This window comes from Vanrija pseudolonga, chromosome 7 (assembly GCF_020906515.1).
Source record: "Vanrija pseudolonga chromosome 7, complete sequence".
Classification (NCBI taxonomy): domain Eukaryota; kingdom Fungi; phylum Basidiomycota; class Tremellomycetes; order Trichosporonales; family Trichosporonaceae; genus Vanrija; species Vanrija pseudolonga.
The window spans coordinates 1,120,501-1,140,878 of NC_085855.1; the positions used below are offsets into that span (position 1 = coordinate 1,120,501).

Genomic DNA, 20,378 nt, shown 5'->3' on the forward strand with positions numbered 1-20,378 from the left:
GCCCCGCTGAAGGATGCATCTCCTCTAACTTCAGCCTCATGCAGGGCCTCGGTGAGATGGCGGCCTACATGCCTTTGGCAGGTGGTCACGTCCTCTATGCCTCTCGGTTCGTCGACAAGTCGCTCGGCTTCGCGGTTGGATGGGCATATGCGCTCATCTGGGTGCTGGCGTGTCCCGCTGAGTAGGTTGCCACTCATTGAAACCCACCTTACCCCCCAGGCTCTCGGCTGTGGCAGTGCTCGTCAACTACTGGATCCCAGACAAGACGGTCAGCAACGCCGTATGGATCCTCATCGCGCTCGGATTCATCCTCGCCCTCAACCTCTTCCCAGTGGCGGTCTTTGGCGAGGCAGAGTTCATCTTGTGCGTCGTCCCCGTGTGGCACAACCGCTGACCAGACAGCACCAGCATCAAGATCGTCACCATCATCGGCCTCATTGGTAAGCCAGCCCCAAAACCTTCTCCCGCTCACCCCAGTCCTCGGAATCGCCATCAACTGCGGAGCCGGCCCCAACGGCCACTACATAGGTTTCGAGTACTGGCGCAACCCGGGAACCTTCGGCATCGACTACCTTGGTATAAAGGGCGCGGGAGGCAAGTGGCTCGGCTTCTGGGCCGTGTTCGCCCAGGCAGGGTTCAGCTACATCGGCACGGAGATTGTCGCCTTGACTGGTGGGTACAGACTGATCTCACCTCCGCCGGCCCGGGTTGCTGACGCGACCAGCCGCCGAGTCGGCAAACCCCACCAAGGCGCTCCCCCTCGCCATCAAGCAGATCTACCTCCGAATCTGCGTCTTCTACATCCTTGGCACGTTCATCCTCGGCCTGAACTGTCCCTCCAATGACCCCCGCCTCGGCTCAGCATCCGATGCCAGCGCCTCGCCGTTTGTCATCGCCATCATGAGGGTCGGGTACACGACCCTCCCGCATGTTATCAACGCCGCGATTCTCCTCTCAGCCTGGTCTGCTGCCAACGCCGACATCTACGTCGCCTCGCGTACCATCTACTCGCTTGCCAAGCAGGGCGGCCTGCCCAAGGTCTTCCTCAGGTCCTCGCGCCGCGGTATGCCCTATGTGGCTGTCTGCACCGCCGCCACGGCCGGCCTCCTCGCCCTCATGACCGTCGACTATAACGCTCACAAGGTTTTCAATTGGTTTGCTAGTCTGGTGAGTGTCACGCTCTGGCGACTAATACTTCCCTAGTCGCTAACCACGCCCTGCAGGTCGGTACCTCCGGTCTGATCGTCTTCACAACCATCTCCATCACATACCTCCGCTTCAGGAGCATCCTGGAGATCAATCACGTCGACCGCTCGACCCTTCCCTTCCGCTCAAACTATGCTCGGTTTGGCGCCTGGGTCGTCATTGCCACCATCCCAGGTGAGTTTAGCTCTGCTTGTTGAAACGCCACTAACATCCATCCCAGTCATCGCCGTGTTTTCTGGTTGGACAGCCTTCTTCCGCCCTCACGACTTTGACGTCGCCGCCCTGTTGACATGTGAGCGACTTGCTTTTACCAGCGCTGACACAAACAGACTACCTCCCCGTCGTGCTTTTCCCCGTTGCGTATGGCCTTCGCAAGGTCTACTCCAAGTCTCGAATCATGCCCCTTGACGAAGTTGATAGTGAGTTGCATTCCCGGAGCACGCAGCTGACCCCAGTTTACACCGGATCCAGGCTCAAGGATGAGCTTCTTGTGTACAGTCCCGGCGAGCAGAAGTGGTGGCAGAATATTAGCGTGTTCTTCACCTGAGGCAACTGCCACCCATACATATCGCCATCAAACCTAAAAGTTGTGACCTACGTCCGCCCGCCTCGGTTGTGCTCCAGATTGTATAAGGTCGAGAGCAGTGCATTGAAGTTGTAATCTACGGCGTATGCAATGTGCTGCCAGTTGCTGCAATTGCAGAGTCCACGCCCGCGCCCCGCCACCACCGCCATCCTCAAAGGCCACGAACGACCGCCAGCCCGTCTGTGCCCCCGTCAGCGTGCCCCTCCCGCTCGCCGCCCTCGCCCTCGCCCCAGCAACCCACCCGGGTAAGTAACCGACACCCCCTTGACGTCCTGGAACGCCCTCCCGCCGGCAGAGTAAGCCGAGATGCCCACGACGATGCGATACAGCTCAGGACCAAGCACAGCGACCTGCTCGGCCGTCATGGTCGCGGGGTCGACACGCCACTTGGCAAGGCGGGGGAGGATGTGTGCCCAAATACTCGCCGAGCGCAGGCGGTGCGCCATAATAAGCAGGTAGAACGGCTCCCAGCCCGCCCCGTCGCCGGCGTAGCGCGCCGACCCGGCGACCTTGGCCGCGAACGCGGCGCGCATAAAGTCGTGGCAGCGGTATTTCTCCAGGAGCAGCAGCACGCGGTAGTACGTCGCCATGGGGGGGTCGAACTTGGCCCACGCGCCGCTCGGGGCCAGCTTGAACAGGCGCAGAAAGGCCGCCATGTCGTCCGCTCTGTCGGCTACGTGCAGCGTGCACGCCGTGTGCAGGTGGCCCACGAGGGCGGCCTTGAATGTCGGGCTGGGAGTCGCGTCAACCTCACATGACGGCACGGCACGGCCACGGCTACCCACCTCACGGCCGACAGGTGGAACCCGCTCACGCGGAACCCGACCCCGCCGTCCTCGCTGCGGCACAGGACGAGCACGCTGCCGCCCCCGTTGAAGTCGGGGTGGACGGAGAAGGCCTCGATGCCTTCTGTGAGGTACGCGATCGAGTTGACCGTGAGTGGGGTCGAGGCGCTCATCTCGCCGTCGGCGTTGCTGAGCAGGCTGTCGCGGGGCATGCTGGGATTGGGTTAGCTTGGTCTGGCTCGGAGACATACGGGATGGCGAAGGCCACGGCCTTCTCGATAGCCTCGGACTTGGTGCTGGAGGCGCTCTTCTCAGTCATGACGATGCCTTGGTGGGTGATGACAGCTCGAGCCTGCGAGCATTTCTATATGTATGTGCTTGGAGGGAGGGTGGCTGGGCATGCTACAAGTGAGAGCTTGGGATCGGGCGCTGGGTCAACTGGGAGCGCGGCGCATGAGGCAAGCAGTCAGTACACTGTGCTGTTGGGGCGGGGCGTGGGCTGTCCAACAACCGTCGCAGTGCCACACTCGGCCCGCACTCCTCCGACGGACCGCCCACCACCCACGTTGGACGCCCCTGCGCCTCAATTGCGTCACTCAACTCCGCCCAGCACTTACTTTCCACCACCACACTTCCACCAACAACAACATGGGCCTCCCCGACCTCCTCAGCAAGGACAAGGCCAAGGCTGACAAGCTCCCGCCGCTACTGCATGCGGCCGAGCTGATCAAGAGCGGCAAGGGTGCGTTAGGATGTGCACCAACGCTAACGCCCAGCCAAGAAGGTTGCCGTGCTCGCCGGCGCGGGCATCTCGACGTCCGCCGGCATCCCCGACTTCCGCTCGCCCGGCACGGGGCTGTACGATAACCTCCAGGCTCTGGACCTGCCGTACCCCGAGGCCGTGTTCGACGTCAACTACTTTGAGGTCCGGCCAGAGGTGAGCTAGCGGCAGTGACGGCGCAGCGGGCTGACCACCGCAGCCATTCTGGACGCTGGCCAAGGACCTCTACCCGGGCAAGTACTACGTGAGTTGGCCAGTGCACGGAGTGTCATCTCACGCCCCAGCCCACACCGACACACTACTTCCTGGCGCTGTTACACGCCCGCGGCGTCCTCCAGCGCGTGTGGACTCAGAACATTGACACGCTCGAGACGGCCGCCGGCGTGCCCGAGGACTTGGTGCTGGAGGCCCACGGGTCCTTCAGGAATGCACACTGCCTGCGCTGCAGCCGTCCCTCGAGCACCGAACACGTTGTGTCGTCTGGCGTGCGGCACGGGCACGTGGTGCGCTGCTCGCACAACTCGTGCAACGGGCTCGTGAAGCCTGACATTGTCTTCTTTGGCGAGGGGCTCCCCGACGACTTCTTCCGGCTGCAGAGGGTACGTGGGGTCTGGGATACGATCTGACGTGCCCAGGAACTACGCGACTGCGACCTTCTCATCGTCCTGGGCACGTCCCTCCAGGTGATGCCGTTCGCGGGGCTCGTCAACGCCGTGGGCAGCGACGTCCCCCGCGTGCTGATCAACCGCGAGGCTGTTGGCGCCTTCGCGCGCCTGAAGCACAACAAGAGCAAGGGACGGGACCACCTGTACCAGGGCGACACGGACGAGGCAGCGCGTATCATTGCTCGCGAGCTTGGCTGGGAGGAGGAGCTTGACAAGCTGATTGAGGATGGCCGGAAGGAGCTCGAGAAGACGTGGAAGGAACGCGAAGGATTGGCCAAGGCCAAGGGGGAGAAGGGTGCCAAGGGTACTGCTGGCAAGAAGGAGGAGGCCAAGAAGGCAGCAGAGACCAAGGCGGAGGACAAGGTATCACCAGCAGCCAAGAAGGACGATGTCCAGCCCGCTGGCAAGGACAAGAAGGACGCGAAGCCGGACGCCGACAAGGATGTGGACGCGCTCGCCGACGCGGTGGCCAAGGTCGAAGTATCCCCCAAGCCCAAGGTATGAGCATGTAGCTAGCTCGTCCTTGGGAATAGACAACGTTGTATTGTATCGATCTTCTTATGGATGCTGGACTGGGCTTGGGCCGCAGTAGCTGCGGTGGTCAGTCGTGGGCAGGCTGGGCACATCGCTCCCGAGAGATGCTCTCTACGCAGGCATACGAGCCGCCTTGCGTTACCCAGTTCAAGCCATGATCATCTTTAATGTCGACGGCGACTGTGATTGTGACTGCCAGTCATCCATCCATACGCCTCCTCCAGGCACGCTCCCACCCGCCGGAAGATCATCCGCGCTCTACATATCAATCGACGAGACGGAGATCCGCCCTACCCGACAGCCCCAGAGCTCTGAAAACGGGCGGAATGCAAGCAAGGCAAGGCGGTGGGTGGGGCTGCGGCGGCGCCATGGACGGACAATGCGACGTGTTCCGTGCATCCATCTCTGCACAGTACAATGCGGTTGGCTGAAGATTTGAACAAGAGGACGAGGCGGCGGCGCGCGTTGCATGGGCATTACAGGGTCAGAGAGGACAAAAGGCCCAGAGTTTGGCAGTGAGCCAGAACCTGGCTTGGGTGCCCTTTGGTGGTCTCGGCGCGTCGCGTGTCACTGGTTTCCAACCACCCAGCCAGGGAGGGAGTGTGACGGCATCCATCCTGTCGTGACCCAGTCTTTTGCTCCCATCACGCTGCACACTCTACTCCGCCCTTCTTGTGTCTTGTCCATTCCTCTTCCTGACCAGCATCATGGCAGACAGCGACAAGGACAAGGAGGCGCTCCTCGCGACCACCGCCACCGAACACGACGACGACGGGCTCGACGCGCACCCACCACCTCCCACCGAGCCCGAGCCCTCACCTGAGCAGGAGCCGACGCCGGTGCCCTCCCCTCCTCACGCAGCAGGAGCGGCAGCGCGCGAGGCCCCGCCGTCGCCATCGCCCTCGCGCTCCGCGCTCCCGCTCCCACTGGCGCCGGCGCCAGCGGCCGAGTCGGACGACGGCGACGAGCCGACCGAGACGCTGCTCGACTCGCCGAGGGAGCGCCCCATCTCCACCACGTCCTCGGGCATCTCGTACGAGGAGGTCGGGTTCGACGACGCCGCCAGCACGTGGACCGAGGCGGCGCCCGGCATCCCGGGCTCGCCGGCGCGCTCGGTCGGCTCGATCTACTCGTCCAACTCGCACCAGACCATCTATGCGACCCTCGCCGCAGGCGGCGGCGCGACGCCGACTGGCGGGCTCAGCCGCGTCGTGACTGGCACTGGCGTGCGCGAGCACGAGATCCCGCTCGTGCTCGGCGTCGCGGTCGTCGACTTTAACCATCTTGTGAGTGGTGCGGGCGGCGAGAGGGGAGGGAGCTGGGGCGGGTCGTGGCGGTGCCCGGCGGTGTAGGAGCCACTGGCACCGCGTGCCGTCCCCCGCCCAGACCTTGACCTGCAGCTCTGATATCCGAGAAGCGTTGCTGACCACGGCAGATTGGCCCGACAGTCGAGTACGCGTACCCCCCGTCGCTGCAAGAGGCGTTGAACGCCGACGAGCAGCTCTCGCGGCTGCTGCCATTCCTCGCCCTGCCTGATGGCGCGCACTTGGTAAGCTGACACGCACTCTCAGGGAGCCCGGCTGACGTTTAACAGAGTGAAGAGGACTACTCGTTCTTCGTGAGTTGTGGCGAGGCGCGTTGAACCCAGCTCATCCCCCAGCACTGCAGGTACAACCCACCATCAGACAAGACAGTGGCGACGGAAGTGCCCGCCAACAGAACGCTGTTTGGAATCTCGTGAGTCGTCGCTCCAGCTCCATGGCACCACTGACGCGCGCAGGTGCAACCGACAGATCTCCGCCGCCGATCTGGTTCGCAAGTCGTCGGACGTCACGCGGAGTATGGTCCAGAAAGCCGTCGTGGTGATCGCCTCTCAGCCCGTCTTTGGACCTGTGCGCGACCGGCTAGGCGTCGTCACCAGAGCATTCTTTGCCCAGCGCGACTTTGGCAGCACCCAGATCCTGGACGACTTCTACCTCAGCCTCGAGGCGAGCTTGGACGGCAAGTTCAGCGAGCATGCCATCTACATGGGTGGGTTTGTGTGAAACGTGGATGGAGCTGACGAAACAGGCACATCGCTCCGTGAGCTCGTGCACAAGTTCCGGCACAGGACGTTGGTGCTGCTCAAGATGCTGTTGCTGCAGAAGCGTATCATGTTGTTTGGGTACCCTGTGGAGATGCTCTGCACTTATCAGTACTCGCTTGTCTCCCTCGTCCCAGGTAAGTCAGCTGTGAAGATTCAGGGCCTGAGCTGACACGCCAGGCCTTCTCATGTCACTACGAGACTCGGGCGACCCGGCTCTCGACTACCGTAAACAACGTGATCGCCCCACTTCGTTGCGCACGAGCGACCGGGCAAGTCTGCTCCGGTACATGGGACTGCGTGAGTCGCGGCCGCTTTGCGCCCACTGCCACTGCTAACTCGCCCAGCACTGCACCTCTTCGGACACGACTCCTTCTTCCAGCCATACCTCCCCCTGCAGCAAATGGACATGCTACAGTCGAGCTCGTGGCTCGTGGGCACGACCAACCAGATCGTCACGCAGCAGCGGGACTGCCGCTACGACTTGCTTGTCAACATTGAGCACACGACGTTCGAGTTCGCCGACCCCAAGATTGAGCGACTGGTCGCTCTGACAGCCGCCGACCGCAAGTGGATGGACGACATTGTTCACACGGTGGAGGACACTTGGAATGTGGCTGAGGGAGAGCGGTCAGAGTGAGTGTAGCAGGGGCAGAGCGAGTCAATACTGACTCTACAGCTTCCGCGGCAGCGACGATGACTTGCGGAACCGGTTCGAGGACTACATCTGCGCCTTCTTGGCATCGATCAAGTACTCTGAATTTATGGCCCAGTCCATGCCCAAATCTCTGGACGGCACGGCCGCCGTTGGAGTCACGGACGAGCCCAACCCGCTCACAAGCTTCTCCGAGGCGTACGCAGCGGCGTTCAGAAAGACACCAGCCTGTGACTTGTGGGAGTCGACAACCGACCCCGTCATCTTTGACCTGTGCGAGCCAAGACACCCTTGTGACGGCAAGGTCAGCACTGTGTCAGACATTGGCATCCGCCTCACTGAGGGTCTGCACGGTCTGCGTATCGAGGAGTCACTCGCGCCTACGCGTGAGGCCTTGTCGAGCGCGTTTGCGACGGGCTCGGCAACGCTCTTCAAAGCTTTCGACGGCGTGCGAAGCGAGGTGTCGGCGCGTCTCGAGGCGGAGCGCGTCCGCCGTGCTGCCCGGGACAACACGCCGCCATCCGACGGCACGATCACACCGACGGGCCAGACGCCTCCGGCCACTGTGCAGCCCGCCAACGCCAGCGCGCCGGCGACGGACAATGTGCGCCAGACGATTGGCAGCATTGGCTCGAGTGTCGGGTCATTCTTCGGCTCGAGGATGTCGGGCTGGAACCGCTCGACGCCGCCGACGCCGGCTCGTCGCAACTCGGGTATGAGACCTCTGTCGCTGAGCCCTGGTGCGCCACGGACGCAGGCGGCGGCGACTGCGACGGCTGCTCTTCTTGCCAACAAGAAGTAGGGTGAGGGATGGGGCATTGGTGTATAGATGGTGAACGATACGACTAGTTCATGGCTGCATAATGCATATGGTGTAAGGGTGTGTCAGTGGGGGGTGGTCGAGGTGTCAGGGTTGTTGCCATCACACTTGACTTTGATTGAAGCACGCTCGTATAAACAGATACAGACACCATGGTACAAACCTACAGTCGAAAGCCAAGGACAGAAGGAGACAACAGGGGAAGGTGTGGAGGGTCCAGCGGGGGTGTTTCGCTTTGCCTGACAAACCAAGTCGTAGAACACATCTAAACCGGCTCAACCAAGTCCAAGAGCGAAACACAAACACGGCCCATCGGCCCACAGCGGCGCGACCCTTCACCGGCGACTGCGAAAGCCAAGCCAGTACTTGACACCCGCGAGGTTCAAGTGGCCGCCGCCCTTGCCACCTCCACGCCCGCCGCGCCCGCCGCGCCCGCCCCCGCGGCTTCCGTTACCCCCCCTGTCGGGACCCCTGCCCCGGCGCTCGTCCTTGAAGTCCGAGTAGGGGCACCTCGGGTCGAGGCAGTCTGCGATGCGGATGCGGGTTGGGATGCCGAACCGCTTGCGCGTGCGCCAGGTGCACATTGTGGTGGTGCTGGTGGTGGTGTTGGTTTGAGAGAGGAGATTGAGAGAAAAGGTGCTTGAGAGAGGTGCTTGAGAGGGATGGTTGTCGTCGAGAGCGGGTGAGCCTGCTTATATCCTCGTCGGCCGGCGCACCTGCCTACCTCGACCACGGCCGTCGCCACTGCCCCAACATATGCGGTCGAGAAGACGCAGCGCGCCGTGGGGACGTCGTTCGCGAGATGCATCCACACCACCACTCTCGTGGGGCCGACGACGTTGTCGCTGTCGTTCTGTTCTAATAGTCAGTCCCGTCGTCGCGTCCGTCGTCGGGTGGACCCGCGGTGCGTGTCGATCGTGTCACCGAGAAGACCGGGGGTGGGGTCGAGTGCCGGGCCAAGTGCCACATCAGGTGCCACTCGCCACTTTGCCTGTACACGTCGTCGTGGACGCTCTACTGTCTTGCTGCCGCCACGGTGGTGCACCCCAGACTCGGCGTTCTCATGCCGCCATCTCTGTGCAACGGCGCCCCGCGTCACTCGCACCATTCCCACCACCCCTCGTCGGCGTCAATCCTCGCGGCCGCCGCCAAGTCGAGCGCACAGACACGCCTTCGCCACCCGCCCACCCGCCTTGCTTCGCACCCCCTTACATCCTGGTAACTTCATTAACCGCGACACTTGCGCATGGCTGCACTGCCTTTGCCATGTGCTTCTCGCTCGTGTCGGTGCGCTCTGCGCGTCGCGTCTTCCCCACGAGGAGGACCGCGGCGTGGCTTGCTTCGAGCTGTGCCTGGCGTGAGTGGATGTCGCGAGGCGCCCACGATGTTTGTGTGTGTTTGCGTGTGTGTGTGTGTGTGTGTGTTGATGGATTGCACCGACACCGACACGCACAACACTGTCATGAGCCGTCCTGTCTGCCTCACCACAGTCCTTGCCTTGCCCCCCTCGCCGCTGACCCATCACCGTCCCCATGTCGCTTCTCACCTCTCACTTGCTTCTCTTCACTAACCCTCCCTTCTCGTCACCCAACCTCCTCCTTACTTCTCTCCCCACCGACCTCGAGTCACCTGACACATACCAAACATGCGCACCCTCATCTCCCGCATAGAAGAAGAGACGTGGGATGGCGACGAACCGGGCCACCTGACTATCTGGCTCTACAAGGACGAGCACGGTGTCGTCCACCGCGTCGAGCGCCCAGGGCGCGACGACATACGGCTCAAGGACCTCCCGGAAGCTCCATTCGAATACATGCCCAAGTGGAACGGTTCGTGGGTCCGCGCGAGCGACGAAATCATCGCCAGCCCCAACGTGTGGATCAAGCACGAGACGGTTTTTGTGGGTTACTGCTTCGTCTCGCTTGCTTCGCTGACACATGCCCAGAGGCACAACTCGGTGGCGTACAAGACGTTTGAGCTCGACGTCCTCCAAGACCTGTACCATGCCCCCGGGCACCCGTGCGTGGTCAAGTACCACGGCGCGGCGGTCAACGCCGACGGCTTCGTGTACGGGCTCGTGTTCGACAAGCTCAACGTCACGCTGCAGGACGCCATCGAGGACGGCCGGCTCATCCGCAGGAACAAGCCCAATCCTTTTGCCGTCATGCGCGATGTCAGGCAAGGCCTCATGTACCTCCGTTCCCTGGGGTACCTGTACACCGACCTCGATGCGTCCAACGTCATGTGGCGCATCGACCCCACCGAGGAGCACCCACATGGCAACTGGTGTCTCGTCGACTTTGCAGAGTGCTACAAGGAGGACCAGCGCCTCGACTGGGACCTTGGTGTCGGTGGCGGGATCCCCATCGGCTCGCAATACGTGCCAGCCTCCCACATCGGCAGGAGCCTCGCCCGTCTCCGTCATCACATCTACTGTGGTGTGGAGCTGCCTTACGACAGCTCCTGGCCTGGCCAGGAGGATGAGGAGGAGCGCGAGGTGTTCGACGCCACGCAGGTCGAAGCCGCTGCTACCCTCCCGTGCCGCCTGCACAATGGACCACCAAAGGTCTACACTGGATCCATGCCTGGTCGATACTGGCGGAAGATATCGTTTTCTCACATGGTCCAGCTCTCCGCTCCTGCCAGCACGTCGACTCGCAAGGGCCTGGGTTGGATGGTGCTTTACACAGGCAATGAAACGTGGTTGACCCACCTCACTTTCAAAGACATCCACGGCACCATCCACCGCTTTGTGCTCAACGGCCGCCACCACCAACTCGACGAGCTCCCGGACAACCCGCTCGACCCGGCGCTCTACAACGAGTGCTTGGCATTTTGGCGCGAGCCGTGGGCTGTTATGTCGGAGGAGGAGGCCCGCCTCGACAACAAGCTGTGGCTCAAGGAGGCGTCCAAATTCGTAGGTTGACTGTTTGTAGGTGCCACCCGCTGACATGCCACAGCTCGGTGCGTGGTCGTCGCGCCAGTCAGCCAGGGAGCTGGACAACCTCCACGTCCTCCAGGCGAACCCTCACCGTAACCTGTGCACGTACATCGGTGCTGTGGTTAACGAATACGGTTTCGTCCGCTACCTCGCGTTTGAGAAGCTCCAGGCGACGTTAGCCGAGGTCGTCTGCGATGTCAGGAGCCGCGAAGCCGATCCACACTATCAGGCGCGCTTCGAGTCAATCCCGCTCGACGCCACGACCGTCCTCCGCGACATCTGTGATGCGATCAACCACATCCGCTCCCTGGGCTATGTGTACACCGACCTGCATGCGTGCAACGTCATGTGGCGCCCCGCTGCCGACGACGGCAGCACGCCGGGCGCGTGGTGCCTCATCGACTTTGAGCACTGCTACCCGGTCAACGACATCAAGGGTATCCACCCGCAGCCAGGCAAGACGCTCCTCGAGCTAGCCGACATTCGTACCTTCCGCGACTTGAACGGTCTCACGGACTACATCTATACCGGCGAGTGGTTCCCCAAGGTCGACGACCTCTTCAACGCGGCTCTCCAAGTTGCCGAGGGCGGCGTGCCTGGCCAAGAGATCTCGGAAGAGTGACGGGCGAGTCATGCCCGTGGCGGTCGACGGCCGAAGGGGTTGTTTTGTGGAAGCGAGGATCATCCGACGGGGCGTGCAACGAGATGAAGAGAGAAGTCAACAACATGCATGGTGTGCAAGATCCGGGTGGGGGTATCGTAGCAGCCGGCGCAAGCTTGCCTGAGGGTATCGCGCCGGGCATCGCCTTTCGGCATCATCATCAGAGGGAGATATCAGCAGGCGGGCAGCACCCGCCGCCGCCAAGGTTCCGCCCGCTCGCTATCGGGGTACATAAAGCTGGCGGTACACGCCTCGCGTCCCCCGCACTGACTGACTGACTGGCCATGCTCGCGACTCTCCGACGCTGCACCACGGCCCCGACGACGCGCAAGGGGACAATGGCCTGCCTGGAACATGTGAAGAGGGTGGGTGGGATGGGCTCGCAGCAGGGCTAACCTGCTACTGTAGGAATGGGCCAAGACGCAGACTGGAGGTGCGTGGCGCCGTCGGCTTCTCCACTGAAGACAACAGGCCACGACTCGGTCGTGCTCGGTAATGTAAGCCCCCAACCCGCCTCACTGCTCACTCACGCGCCAGCTCGAGATCCTCGACGCGCGCCCCGGGTTCGTGCGCACGCGCCTCAAGGTCGGCAAGCACAACCTCAACTACCACGGCGTGAGTCCTCCAGTACACGTAAAGCTGACTGCCGCAGACGATGCACGGCGGGTGTCTCATGACTGTGCGTTGCGGTATCGCCAGCGCGCGCTGACGCCGCTAGCTAGTCGACACGGTCACCTGGCTCTCGCTCACGACGCTCCGGGACCCGATCATCCAGTCGGTGAGCACGAACATGAGCCACGAGTTCCTGCGCCCGTCGGGCCGGGAGGGGGACTACTTGTACGCCGAGGGCGAGTGTGTCCAGGCCGGTGGGTGTCGCGGGGGCAGGATGTGTCGCGCCGACTGACGTCCCAGGCCGCCGCCTCGCCTACACCCGCGTCACGCTCAAGAACGCCCAGGACAAGGTCACGGGCTTTGGGGCGCACACGCTCGCGCTGATGCCCGCCGAGGAGGGGGCAGTGAGCACGTTCACGCCGGACGGGGCGGAGCGGGTTGAGCAGCAGCAACAGCAGCCAAAGTTGTGACGAAGGCGACGATGTATCGTGTAGTGGCACGCCTAGAGACGCGGGACAACTGACTGCCAAGAACCGGCTATGGCCGGTCCGGAGCTGGCCGACGGGCCTACTTAGTCGTCAATGATCGCTATGCTGTTTACATCGCGACGTCTCTCACCACTGACAGATAGCGAACAATGGCCTGCTTGGAACACGTCCGCAAGGTGGGATTGGTGCCGGTGCGCTCGCTGACGGAAGTACTGGGCCGAGACGCAGACGGGGTGTGAGTGGGCCCCGGCGGCCCCGCGTACCTCTCCCCTTCGGCTCGGCTCACTAACCTCCCCAGGCCACGACACGGTCGTCCTCAGCGGGGTAAGTTGGGCGTTGTGTCGGTCGGCGCGCTAGCGCTCACACCCGCGGCCAGCTGGAAATCGTCGAAGCGCGCCCGGGGTTCGTGCGCACGCGGCTCAAGGTTGAGAACCACCACCTGAACAACCACGGCGTGGGTGGTTGGTGACGAGACGTCGGCTAACGCCAGACGATGCATGGCGGGTGTGTCATGACTGTGAGTGGGCGGTGTCGGCGTCGGCGTCGTCGCGCCTCCCTCTTCCTCGCACAGGCGAGGCCAGGCGAGCTCACACCCCCGCGCAGCTCGTAGACAGCGTCACATGGCTCGCGACAGTCACCCTCGGCGACCCCGTCGCCGACTCGGTCTCGACCAACATGAGCGCCGAGTTCCTGCGCCCGTGCGGCACGCTGGGGGAGTATGTGTATGCCGAGGGCGAGGCGGTCCAGCAGGGTGAGTGGGGGGGACGGCTGGGGTCGAGGAGTCGCCGTCGCAGCTCACACCCCCTCGAAGGCCGCCGCCTCGCCTTCACGCGCGTCACGTTCAAGGTCAACGACCGCATCACGGGGTTCGGGTCGCACACACTCGCTGTGACCCCGAGCGGCGCCGCCGTGACCAAGTTCTCTGCGGACGGGTTGACGCGGCTGCCTGTCGGGGCCAAGCTGTAGCAAGGAAGTGGTAGCTCCTGTGAAGTGATCTGCTCGGTGTCTTGGTTGGCGCATAGTACATATGCCACACGCCATCGCCAAGGCGCGAGTCCTATGCCTTGCACGTCATCTTGAGTCACTTGCCTGACATTGGTTGAGTCAGTGACTCGCACGCCACAGTCAACGCGGTGTCGCCGCAATTGATGCCCTCCTTATCTCCCCTCATTCCTATTCGCAGCGTCCCCAGGCGCTAGGAGCATTCCTAATTAACATTGTAATTCAGCCTCTGAGGGCTCTCACGGCCTCACGGCGTGGACCGAGATCTGCACAGCTGTGCAACCCAAGCAAGCCCCGTTAAAAGCCCTCCCTCCAACGGGCAGCGGGGTATTACACCTCCTCGCTTGGGCTCTCCGCGTGCCGCCGTCTGATGAGCTCGTTTACCATCCGAGGATCCGAGACGGGGTAACGAGCGCGAAATGGCCTCTTCAGGACTCGGTAAGCACCTGCGCATGCCGTCGGCTGTGAGACGTGATGCATCAAGTTCAGCCTAGCTCGTCCAAACATAGCGCCGCGATTACTACTAGCCTCGATGTCTTGTCGTCGCGTGCTGGCGTGGGTGGGTGCGGCTACAAGTGGGCGTTTGAGTCGCAATGATGTGCTCGGTGCTGCTACTCTGCTGCTGGTGTGCTGCTGGTGCTCATGACCGTTACTTCTCAGTGAGCGCCACTGGCGACGCCGTCGTCGTCGCCACCTTGCTTGTTCCACGCACACGGCGCAGCACGCACCCTTTGCCCTGTGCATGTCTTGGAGTTCTTTGCTTTGCTCTTGCCCAACGACATCAGCTGCATTACACACTCCCGCCCGACATTGATCTGACTTTGATCTCGTGCCAGCTGGAAAGCGTACGTACGCCCGGATACAACCTACATCCCAGTCAGTTCACCCAGTAGGGCCCGCACCCGGTCTCCTCCGTCCACCCAGCAAGACTACCCTTTTACCCACTCTTGGACTCGACATCTCGCCGCCTCCTTCGCATCGCATCGTTGCTCATAGACGACAAGCACAGGCGACAGCAGGTTAGACCGCAGCAGCAACATCGGCAGCAGCATTTGAACCAGCGACGACAACGACGACGACGGCGACACGTCCGCAGCCCCCCTCCCTGCCGCCGGTACCCCGCAAGCACGCAAACCCACACCTTCGGACCCCGGCCCAGCCTCGCCTCCGTTCCTTGCCTGCCAAGAACGCTCATCTCGTCTCCCCCTTGCACACGCGACCACGACGAGGCAGCGAGCCTGATCCACTCCACTCCCTCCCCCTCCGACCCACTCCGCCGCAACCAAGAGATTGCCAAGGCAGCCGGCGTTCTCCTGCGCAGTAAAGCCTCAATTCTCGGCTCGCCCGGCTCCCCCGCACCTCCTGTTCACATAACCGTCCGTTGCCCCGGAACCTCCTTCTTCCTCCATCACCGTTCCTCTTCCACCTACTCGCACTCCGACACTCCGACCGACCATGAGCGCAAGACCATCCACCGAGGCCGCCCCGGTGGCCGCCCCCGCCGTCGAGACCCCCGCACCAGAGCCTACGACAACAACACCACCGCCCGCCGCGGCGCCGCAGCCCTCAACCCCACCAAGGGAACCCGAGCCTCCTCATCCGATGGTGCGGAGCCCGTCCAACCTCGCACTCGCCACTGACACCCCCGCAGGTCCACCTCCGCGTACTCATCATCTCGGGCCAGTTCCACACGTTCTCGTTTGAACCCGAGACGACGGTCGGGCGTATGGTGGGTTCTGCGCCGTGGGCCCGATCTCGGAGTTTGCGCTGACTCATGGTAGAAGGAGCTCATCTGGAGCATGTGGCCGTCAGGTGAGTTCACGGCGCGCATGCTTCAACGCTGACCTGCAGAATGGACAGACCCGGGACAACCCCCCTCGCCGACATGGCTCCGCGTGCTCTACTCTGGCCGTGTACTCTCGGACGACTCGACGCTGGCTGGTGAGCTCCCCCTTGCCTAGAATCCGCACACGAGCTCACATCACACCCCAGGCAACAACCTCGCGACGTCACTGTCTGCGACAGAAACGACTATTGTCCACCTCTCGATCCGCTCATTCTCGGTGCACAACGATGACCCGGGTACGTCCTGCGTCCTGCGTGCCCCCGTGCCCTCCTCTCCACGCCAACATTGGCTAACCCACCCAGACGCAAAGAAGCACGGCTTCACTCGCGCGACCTCGAGGCTGTCGGGCACACATTCGACTCGCAACGCCCCAGGCGAGGAGGTCTCGGGCTGCAAGTGCATCATCATGTAGGCGGCGGTGCACCACTTTCTCGGCGCACGCCATCAAAAGTGTTACAAACGCCGCCTCCGTCCACCTCCACCGCCCACACCGCCCATCCACTGATACCCCACCTCGACCCGCCGCATTGGATTGCCTCACAGCGTCGCGCCGCGCCGCGCCGTACGGCCGACTCTCAGTCATCGCCGGCGGCACCCCTCCGCCGTGCGCCCGATCGCCCCGACCCCGCCCCGATATTTGTATTCAAGCCGCCTGTAGATCACCCCCAGCAGTGTACGATCGAACCATCGACTCCATCTCCTCCATTCCCGGTTTTCTAGGTCTCCTTCACGTTGTCGCCCACTACACTACGCGACGTCCCCTGTCTCCCTCTCCCTCTCAGTGTCCAGCTCGCCGCGCCGCGCCGCGCCGGCTTGCCGGGCTGACTGAAGCCACCCGGTCCGGTCCGGTCGGCCCGACACACACCGCCCCATACCACTCCATCTTGTCTTCTGAACCATGCACTGTGATAGTCTATACATGTGTCCCAGAGATACATCTATGAGGTTCGCGAGGCGTTACGTACTCACAAGACCTCCTACTGACCCACCTCGTCGCTAACGCTGCCGACGCGCGACCGCTTGGCCGGCCGGTCCGACGTCGGCGACTGGGTCCCCGAACGCCTCTCCTTGTCAGGGTTTGAGCTCTGCCTGCTCGACGGGCCAGTGTTCTCGCCATTGACAAGGATGCGCACCCGCTCCTGGAGCTCCTTGGTGTCCGACTCGGATGTGTCGTCGCCGTCGTCGTCCGCTTCCCCTGTAACCGGCACACCCTCGCCGTCGACCACACCCTCCAGCCCCTCCCGCCCCTCCACACCGTCATCGTCCTCCGTCTCGTCCTCCTCCTCCAGCTGGGTCCTCGACCGTAGCATGTGCAGATGCGACCAGTTTCCGTCTGCGCTCACCCACACCGCGTCGTCTAGCGGCACCTCGAGCGGAGGCGCCTGCGGTGGGGCAGATCCGTCGGCGTGAGGCACTGATGGTGGTGGCGGAATTGTCCACCCCAATCGATCCGACAGGTTGGTTACGATCGAGTCGGCGTCACCAAGGAGCAAGACATCCGGCTTGACGTGCGTCACTGGGGTCAGGTTTATGAATATCTGCGGGACCGAGTGAGGGATATGGGCTGGAGTGGTAAGCAAATGAGCGAACTGTTACCACTCACACAACACCTCGCTGACCGGTGCCACCTTGAGACTCGTTCCCATGATAACCAACAGGTCAACGTCCTCGCGGTCCTTGAAGAGGCACTCGTCAAACTCCGAGTCGAGCGCCTGGCCAAAGAACGTAATATCCGGTTTGATGATGCCTGGTTCGCCGCGGCCCCACTCGTCGATCTCTTCGTCGTCGTCCGAGTCGTCCCACTCGGACGCCTTGCCCTTGCCCTTGCCTTTCAAGGACGCGCGGTATGCCTTGATGGCTGCGATTTCGGTATTCCGCTCTTCGCGGCACGTCTCGCAGTAAGGGATCGTCTGGGACATGATGTATGGCTCGATCTTTGATCCATCGTGCCGCGTCTTGCACCTCAAGCAAGAGGCCGTTTTGAATGAGCCTGTGATGGTCAGCGTTGCTCCAGATAACTGTCATACCATGGCACTGCAGCACATTGTTCACCCCGGCCAGGCTCTCGAGCGTGTCGATATTTTGTGTATAGTTGCGCAGCAACTAGGCGTCAGCTAGTACCACCACGACGGGCACTCACGACACCCCTGTCCTCGAGAAGCTTGATCCACCTGTGGCACGGACTTGGAACAAAGTTGCTGGGGTATATCTGTTTTGCGAAGGAGCTGGCGTGGGTCAGTCACGTCACCTGCTCCAACTCACTAGAAGACCTCGGGGTGCTCGCGAAAGTAGCTAATGTCGAACATTTGCTGCGGGTCATCGAGCTCATACTTGCCCTCGGCCTGGAGCTGTGCGTACAGACCAGTCGCGCTTCGGAAATCGGGGATTCCGCACGAAGTTGAGATTCCCGCCCCGGAGAGGACGATGATCTTCTTCGCATTCTGGAGTAGCCGGACCGCGTCGTCGACGGTGTTGACATCAGGGAGCTTTTGTCGCCGCCTGAGAACGCGAGATAGCGCGACTTTTGCAAAGCTCAGGAGAGCAATATCCGGAATGTCCGGTTCCCGTAGGCTGCGAGGCTGTCTCGATGAGCATGTGTGAGGCAACGGGAAGGACGGCGAGGTGGGGGAGGGAGCGAGGGACACACGCGCGCCCGTGTCCCACCTCCACCCTTCGGGTTCGGGGAGCGAGCCGCTGATCTCGCGCGCGTCAAACGTACCGGAACAACATTTAGCCCTAGGAGAAGCTTGCGGAGGCTCTGGACAGACCCGTCTGCGCGGGGCGAGAGGTATGATCGAAGGAAGTTGACGAGGCCTTGCTCCTTGAGCTCCTTGACGAAGGCTTCCGACTCGGCATCGGTAAAGCCCGACTCGGCTGTGATGAGCCCGTGCGTCAGCGCGTGCGTCTGGAGTGCGGCGGCGGCAATGTCGTGCGGCGTCGTCGTTGCCGTGGCATGCTTCCCATCACCATCGCCAGCTAGAGGCCCTTCCGCGCCCTAGGCTGGGATGGATGGACGGGTCGCGCCAGACGACGCGATCTGGTCGGCCGGCCGTGTGTGTGTGTGTTTGTGTCCCACGAGTGTTCATGCCGGGCCGCACGAGGCGATGACGACACACTCACCTTCCTGTACTAGCGCCTCGTACTCGTCGTCCCCAAGGCTTTCGGCGTCGGATCCCGAGTCAAACTCTTCGCTGTCGACCTGGTATGTTTCGGTAGGGGCGAGTTCTGGCGGATGCTGCGTGTCGTCTTGGTGCGTGTCCTGCTCGCTCATACTTTTTGATTGTCCCGATGGAGTGGGATGGATGAAGGGGGCGCTTGCGGAGGTTGTGGGCGTTTGGAGCAACAATGAACGAGGACAGCAGCACGGTGAGTGGAGGGGGGGGCAGGGGCTACGGCATTGACGCAAAAGAGGGGAAGCAGTGACTGGTGGCGTCGCACAAGGCACGAGACAAGGGAGACTAACGGGGTGGGCGGCGGCATCATTATGGGCTGGCTTAGTCGGGGTGGGTGGGCGGCACTGGCTGGGCACACTGGGCAATACGGCTCGGCATACAGCATCAGTCTCGTCATCCCCCCTTCCCCTTCCAACTGCGGTAGCCCTCTTGTTGCAGGACGTGCGCGCAGTGGGGTTGCATCGCTTGTCCAACCCCCTTATTGTTGGTGTCCCTCTTCTCCCATCCCTGGCACTGGCAGTGGCAGGCAGGTGGAGCTGCCAGGATCGTCTCTAGCGAGCGATGCGTTACAGTGTGGGTGGTGCCAATTGATTTGCACGTGGACCACGTGACTTAGCTGCGGAGACCCCGGATTCCCTCAGGATGTCAGGTACCAATTCCTTGATGTTGTCGCCAGGGACAGAGAGTGTGTCGTCGTTCGGCGCTGGCTTTTTGAACGCCGGAGGGATGTCATGTGCGACGTGCAACCAGCACAGACAGACAGACAGGGGCGAGACAACGCAGCGGCGGCGACGCTGCCGATGCCAAAGAGGCGCGGACGGGGACGGGGATTAGCGCATGCCGAGCGAGCAAACCAGTAACTGGGCCATACCAAGCCTTGTCGGTCAGGTTGGGGTCAGGTAAGTAGTTCACCGCCGTCATGCGTATGCGATACCATCGCTCGCTCAGCGCCGGCCTTGGAGTTTAGTTGGGTTGTGCTCGGCAGGGCCTCGCGCAAAAATCAAGGGACACAGGAATGGGCGTCTGCGCGCTCATCCCATCCCATCCCCAACGCCCGCGGCGGCGGTTGTCTCCGCCTGCCCTGCTGCTCAGATTGGATTGGATGATGCCGCAATGAGAGCAAAAGAGTTGGAGCGAGCGGCGGCGGCCACTGACGGCTGACGGGCAATCATCACAGGTGCACATGACGCAGACGGGCAGCCTGGTTTAGTTAGGGGTCTCTCTCTCTCGTACTTTGGAGACTGCGCTATTTGCCTTTCCCCTGGAGCGAGCTACGGAGCTACGGGTCGGTAGACGAGGCTTATTCTGGATCGGCGCACCCTATGATGTGTGGGTGGGTGGGGTGGGGGGTCACTCGTGTCATTCACTCACTGCGGCCATGTCATGGGTCAGGATTGGGATCCGATAGCAGCAGCTACTGTGCGCACGCAAGCACGCACGCATGCACGCACGAGGGTTAGGTGCGGCGGCGCAGTGCAGCACCCCCTCTCGCCACAGCCCCCCGGTCGTTGCTCGCTCGCCCGTTCCCCACTTGATTTTT

General features: G+C 62.4%; 9 protein-coding genes across 9 annotated transcripts; 6 read left to right on the forward strand and 3 right to left on the reverse strand.

The window, feature by feature from the left end:
- Positions 1-38: 38 nt before the first annotated feature.
- ALP1 (Basic amino-acid permease) lies at positions 39-1,753 on the forward strand (the record flags this gene model as incomplete). Its single annotated transcript, XM_062775855.1, has 9 exons — positions 39-181; positions 220-363; positions 403-440; positions 478-672; positions 725-1,167; positions 1,224-1,380; positions 1,427-1,498; positions 1,536-1,625; positions 1,662-1,753. 9 exons carry the CDS (start codon positions 39-41, stop codon positions 1,751-1,753), a joined length of 1,374 nt encoding a protein of 457 aa, XP_062631839.1.
- Positions 1,754-1,800: 47 nt separating this feature from the next.
- Positions 1,801-2,896, reverse strand: LOC62_07G009300 (uncharacterized protein; the record flags this gene model as incomplete). Its single annotated transcript, XM_062775856.1, has 4 exons — positions 1,801-1,868; positions 2,034-2,524; positions 2,578-2,790; positions 2,829-2,896. The coding sequence occupies 4 exons, from the start codon at positions 2,894-2,896 to the stop codon at positions 1,801-1,803; spliced, it is 840 nt and encodes a 279-aa protein (XP_062631840.1).
- Positions 2,897-3,218: 322 nt separating this feature from the next.
- Positions 3,219-4,593, forward strand: hst2 (NAD-dependent protein deacetylase hst2). Its single transcript, XM_062775857.1, has 5 exons — positions 3,219-3,319; positions 3,354-3,514; positions 3,558-3,602; positions 3,643-3,957; positions 3,994-4,593. Exons 1-5 carry the CDS (start codon positions 3,226-3,228, stop codon positions 4,525-4,527), a joined length of 1,149 nt encoding a protein of 382 aa, XP_062631841.1. The 5' UTR covers positions 3,219-3,225; the 3' UTR covers positions 4,528-4,593.
- Positions 4,594-5,213: 620 nt separating this feature from the next.
- Positions 5,214-8,194, forward strand: AVL9 (Late secretory pathway protein AVL9). Its single transcript, XM_062775858.1, has 9 exons — positions 5,214-5,843; positions 5,993-6,106; positions 6,152-6,175; positions 6,218-6,294; positions 6,338-6,588; positions 6,628-6,777; positions 6,821-6,940; positions 6,988-7,276; positions 7,320-8,194. The coding sequence occupies exons 1-9, from the start codon at positions 5,265-5,267 to the stop codon at positions 8,095-8,097; spliced, it is 2,382 nt and encodes a 793-aa protein (XP_062631842.1). The 5' UTR covers positions 5,214-5,264; the 3' UTR covers positions 8,098-8,194.
- A 256-nt stretch (positions 8,195-8,450) lies between these two features.
- On the reverse strand, positions 8,451-8,699 carry LOC62_07G009303 (uncharacterized protein; the record flags this gene model as incomplete). Its single annotated transcript, XM_062775859.1, has 1 exon — positions 8,451-8,699. One exon carries the CDS (start codon positions 8,697-8,699, stop codon positions 8,451-8,453), a length of 249 nt encoding a protein of 82 aa, XP_062631843.1.
- Positions 8,700-9,760: 1,061 nt separating this feature from the next.
- On the forward strand, positions 9,761-11,678 carry LOC62_07G009304 (uncharacterized protein; the record flags this gene model as incomplete). The annotated part of the gene is made up of 2 exons (XM_062775860.1): positions 9,761-11,032; positions 11,076-11,678. The coding sequence occupies 2 exons, from the start codon at positions 9,761-9,763 to the stop codon at positions 11,676-11,678; spliced, it is 1,875 nt and encodes a 624-aa protein (XP_062631844.1).
- Positions 11,679-11,929: 251 nt separating this feature from the next.
- On the forward strand, positions 11,930-13,937 carry SPBC31F10.02_1 (Putative esterase). The gene is made up of 13 exons (XM_062775861.1): positions 11,930-12,082; positions 12,126-12,150; positions 12,189-12,214; positions 12,255-12,332; positions 12,370-12,396; positions 12,436-12,583; positions 12,630-12,733; positions 13,028-13,052; positions 13,116-13,141; positions 13,194-13,271; positions 13,308-13,334; positions 13,421-13,568; positions 13,629-13,937. Exons 1-13 carry the CDS (start codon positions 12,002-12,004, stop codon positions 13,781-13,783), a joined length of 948 nt encoding a protein of 315 aa, XP_062631845.1. The 5' UTR covers positions 11,930-12,001; the 3' UTR covers positions 13,784-13,937.
- A 769-nt stretch (positions 13,938-14,706) lies between these two features.
- UBL3 (Ubiquitin-like protein 3) lies at positions 14,707-16,577 on the forward strand. The gene is made up of 6 exons (XM_062775862.1): positions 14,707-15,424; positions 15,471-15,548; positions 15,601-15,631; positions 15,671-15,760; positions 15,812-15,901; positions 15,968-16,577. Exons 1-6 carry the CDS (start codon positions 15,275-15,277, stop codon positions 16,075-16,077), a joined length of 549 nt encoding a protein of 182 aa, XP_062631846.1. The 5' UTR covers positions 14,707-15,274; the 3' UTR covers positions 16,078-16,577.
- Positions 16,578-16,642: 65 nt separating this feature from the next.
- On the reverse strand, positions 16,643-19,010 carry AN10449 (NAD-dependent protein deacetylase hst1; the record flags this gene model as incomplete). Its single annotated transcript, XM_062775863.1, has 7 exons — positions 18,786-19,010; positions 18,385-18,539; positions 17,928-18,244; positions 17,806-17,890; positions 17,693-17,768; positions 17,269-17,655; positions 16,643-17,229 (listed from the first exon to the last, which is right to left on the reverse strand). Exons 1-7 carry the CDS (start codon positions 18,934-18,936, stop codon positions 16,643-16,645), a joined length of 1,758 nt encoding a protein of 585 aa, XP_062631847.1. The 5' UTR covers positions 18,937-19,010.
- Between the last annotated feature and the right edge of the window lie 1,368 nt (positions 19,011-20,378).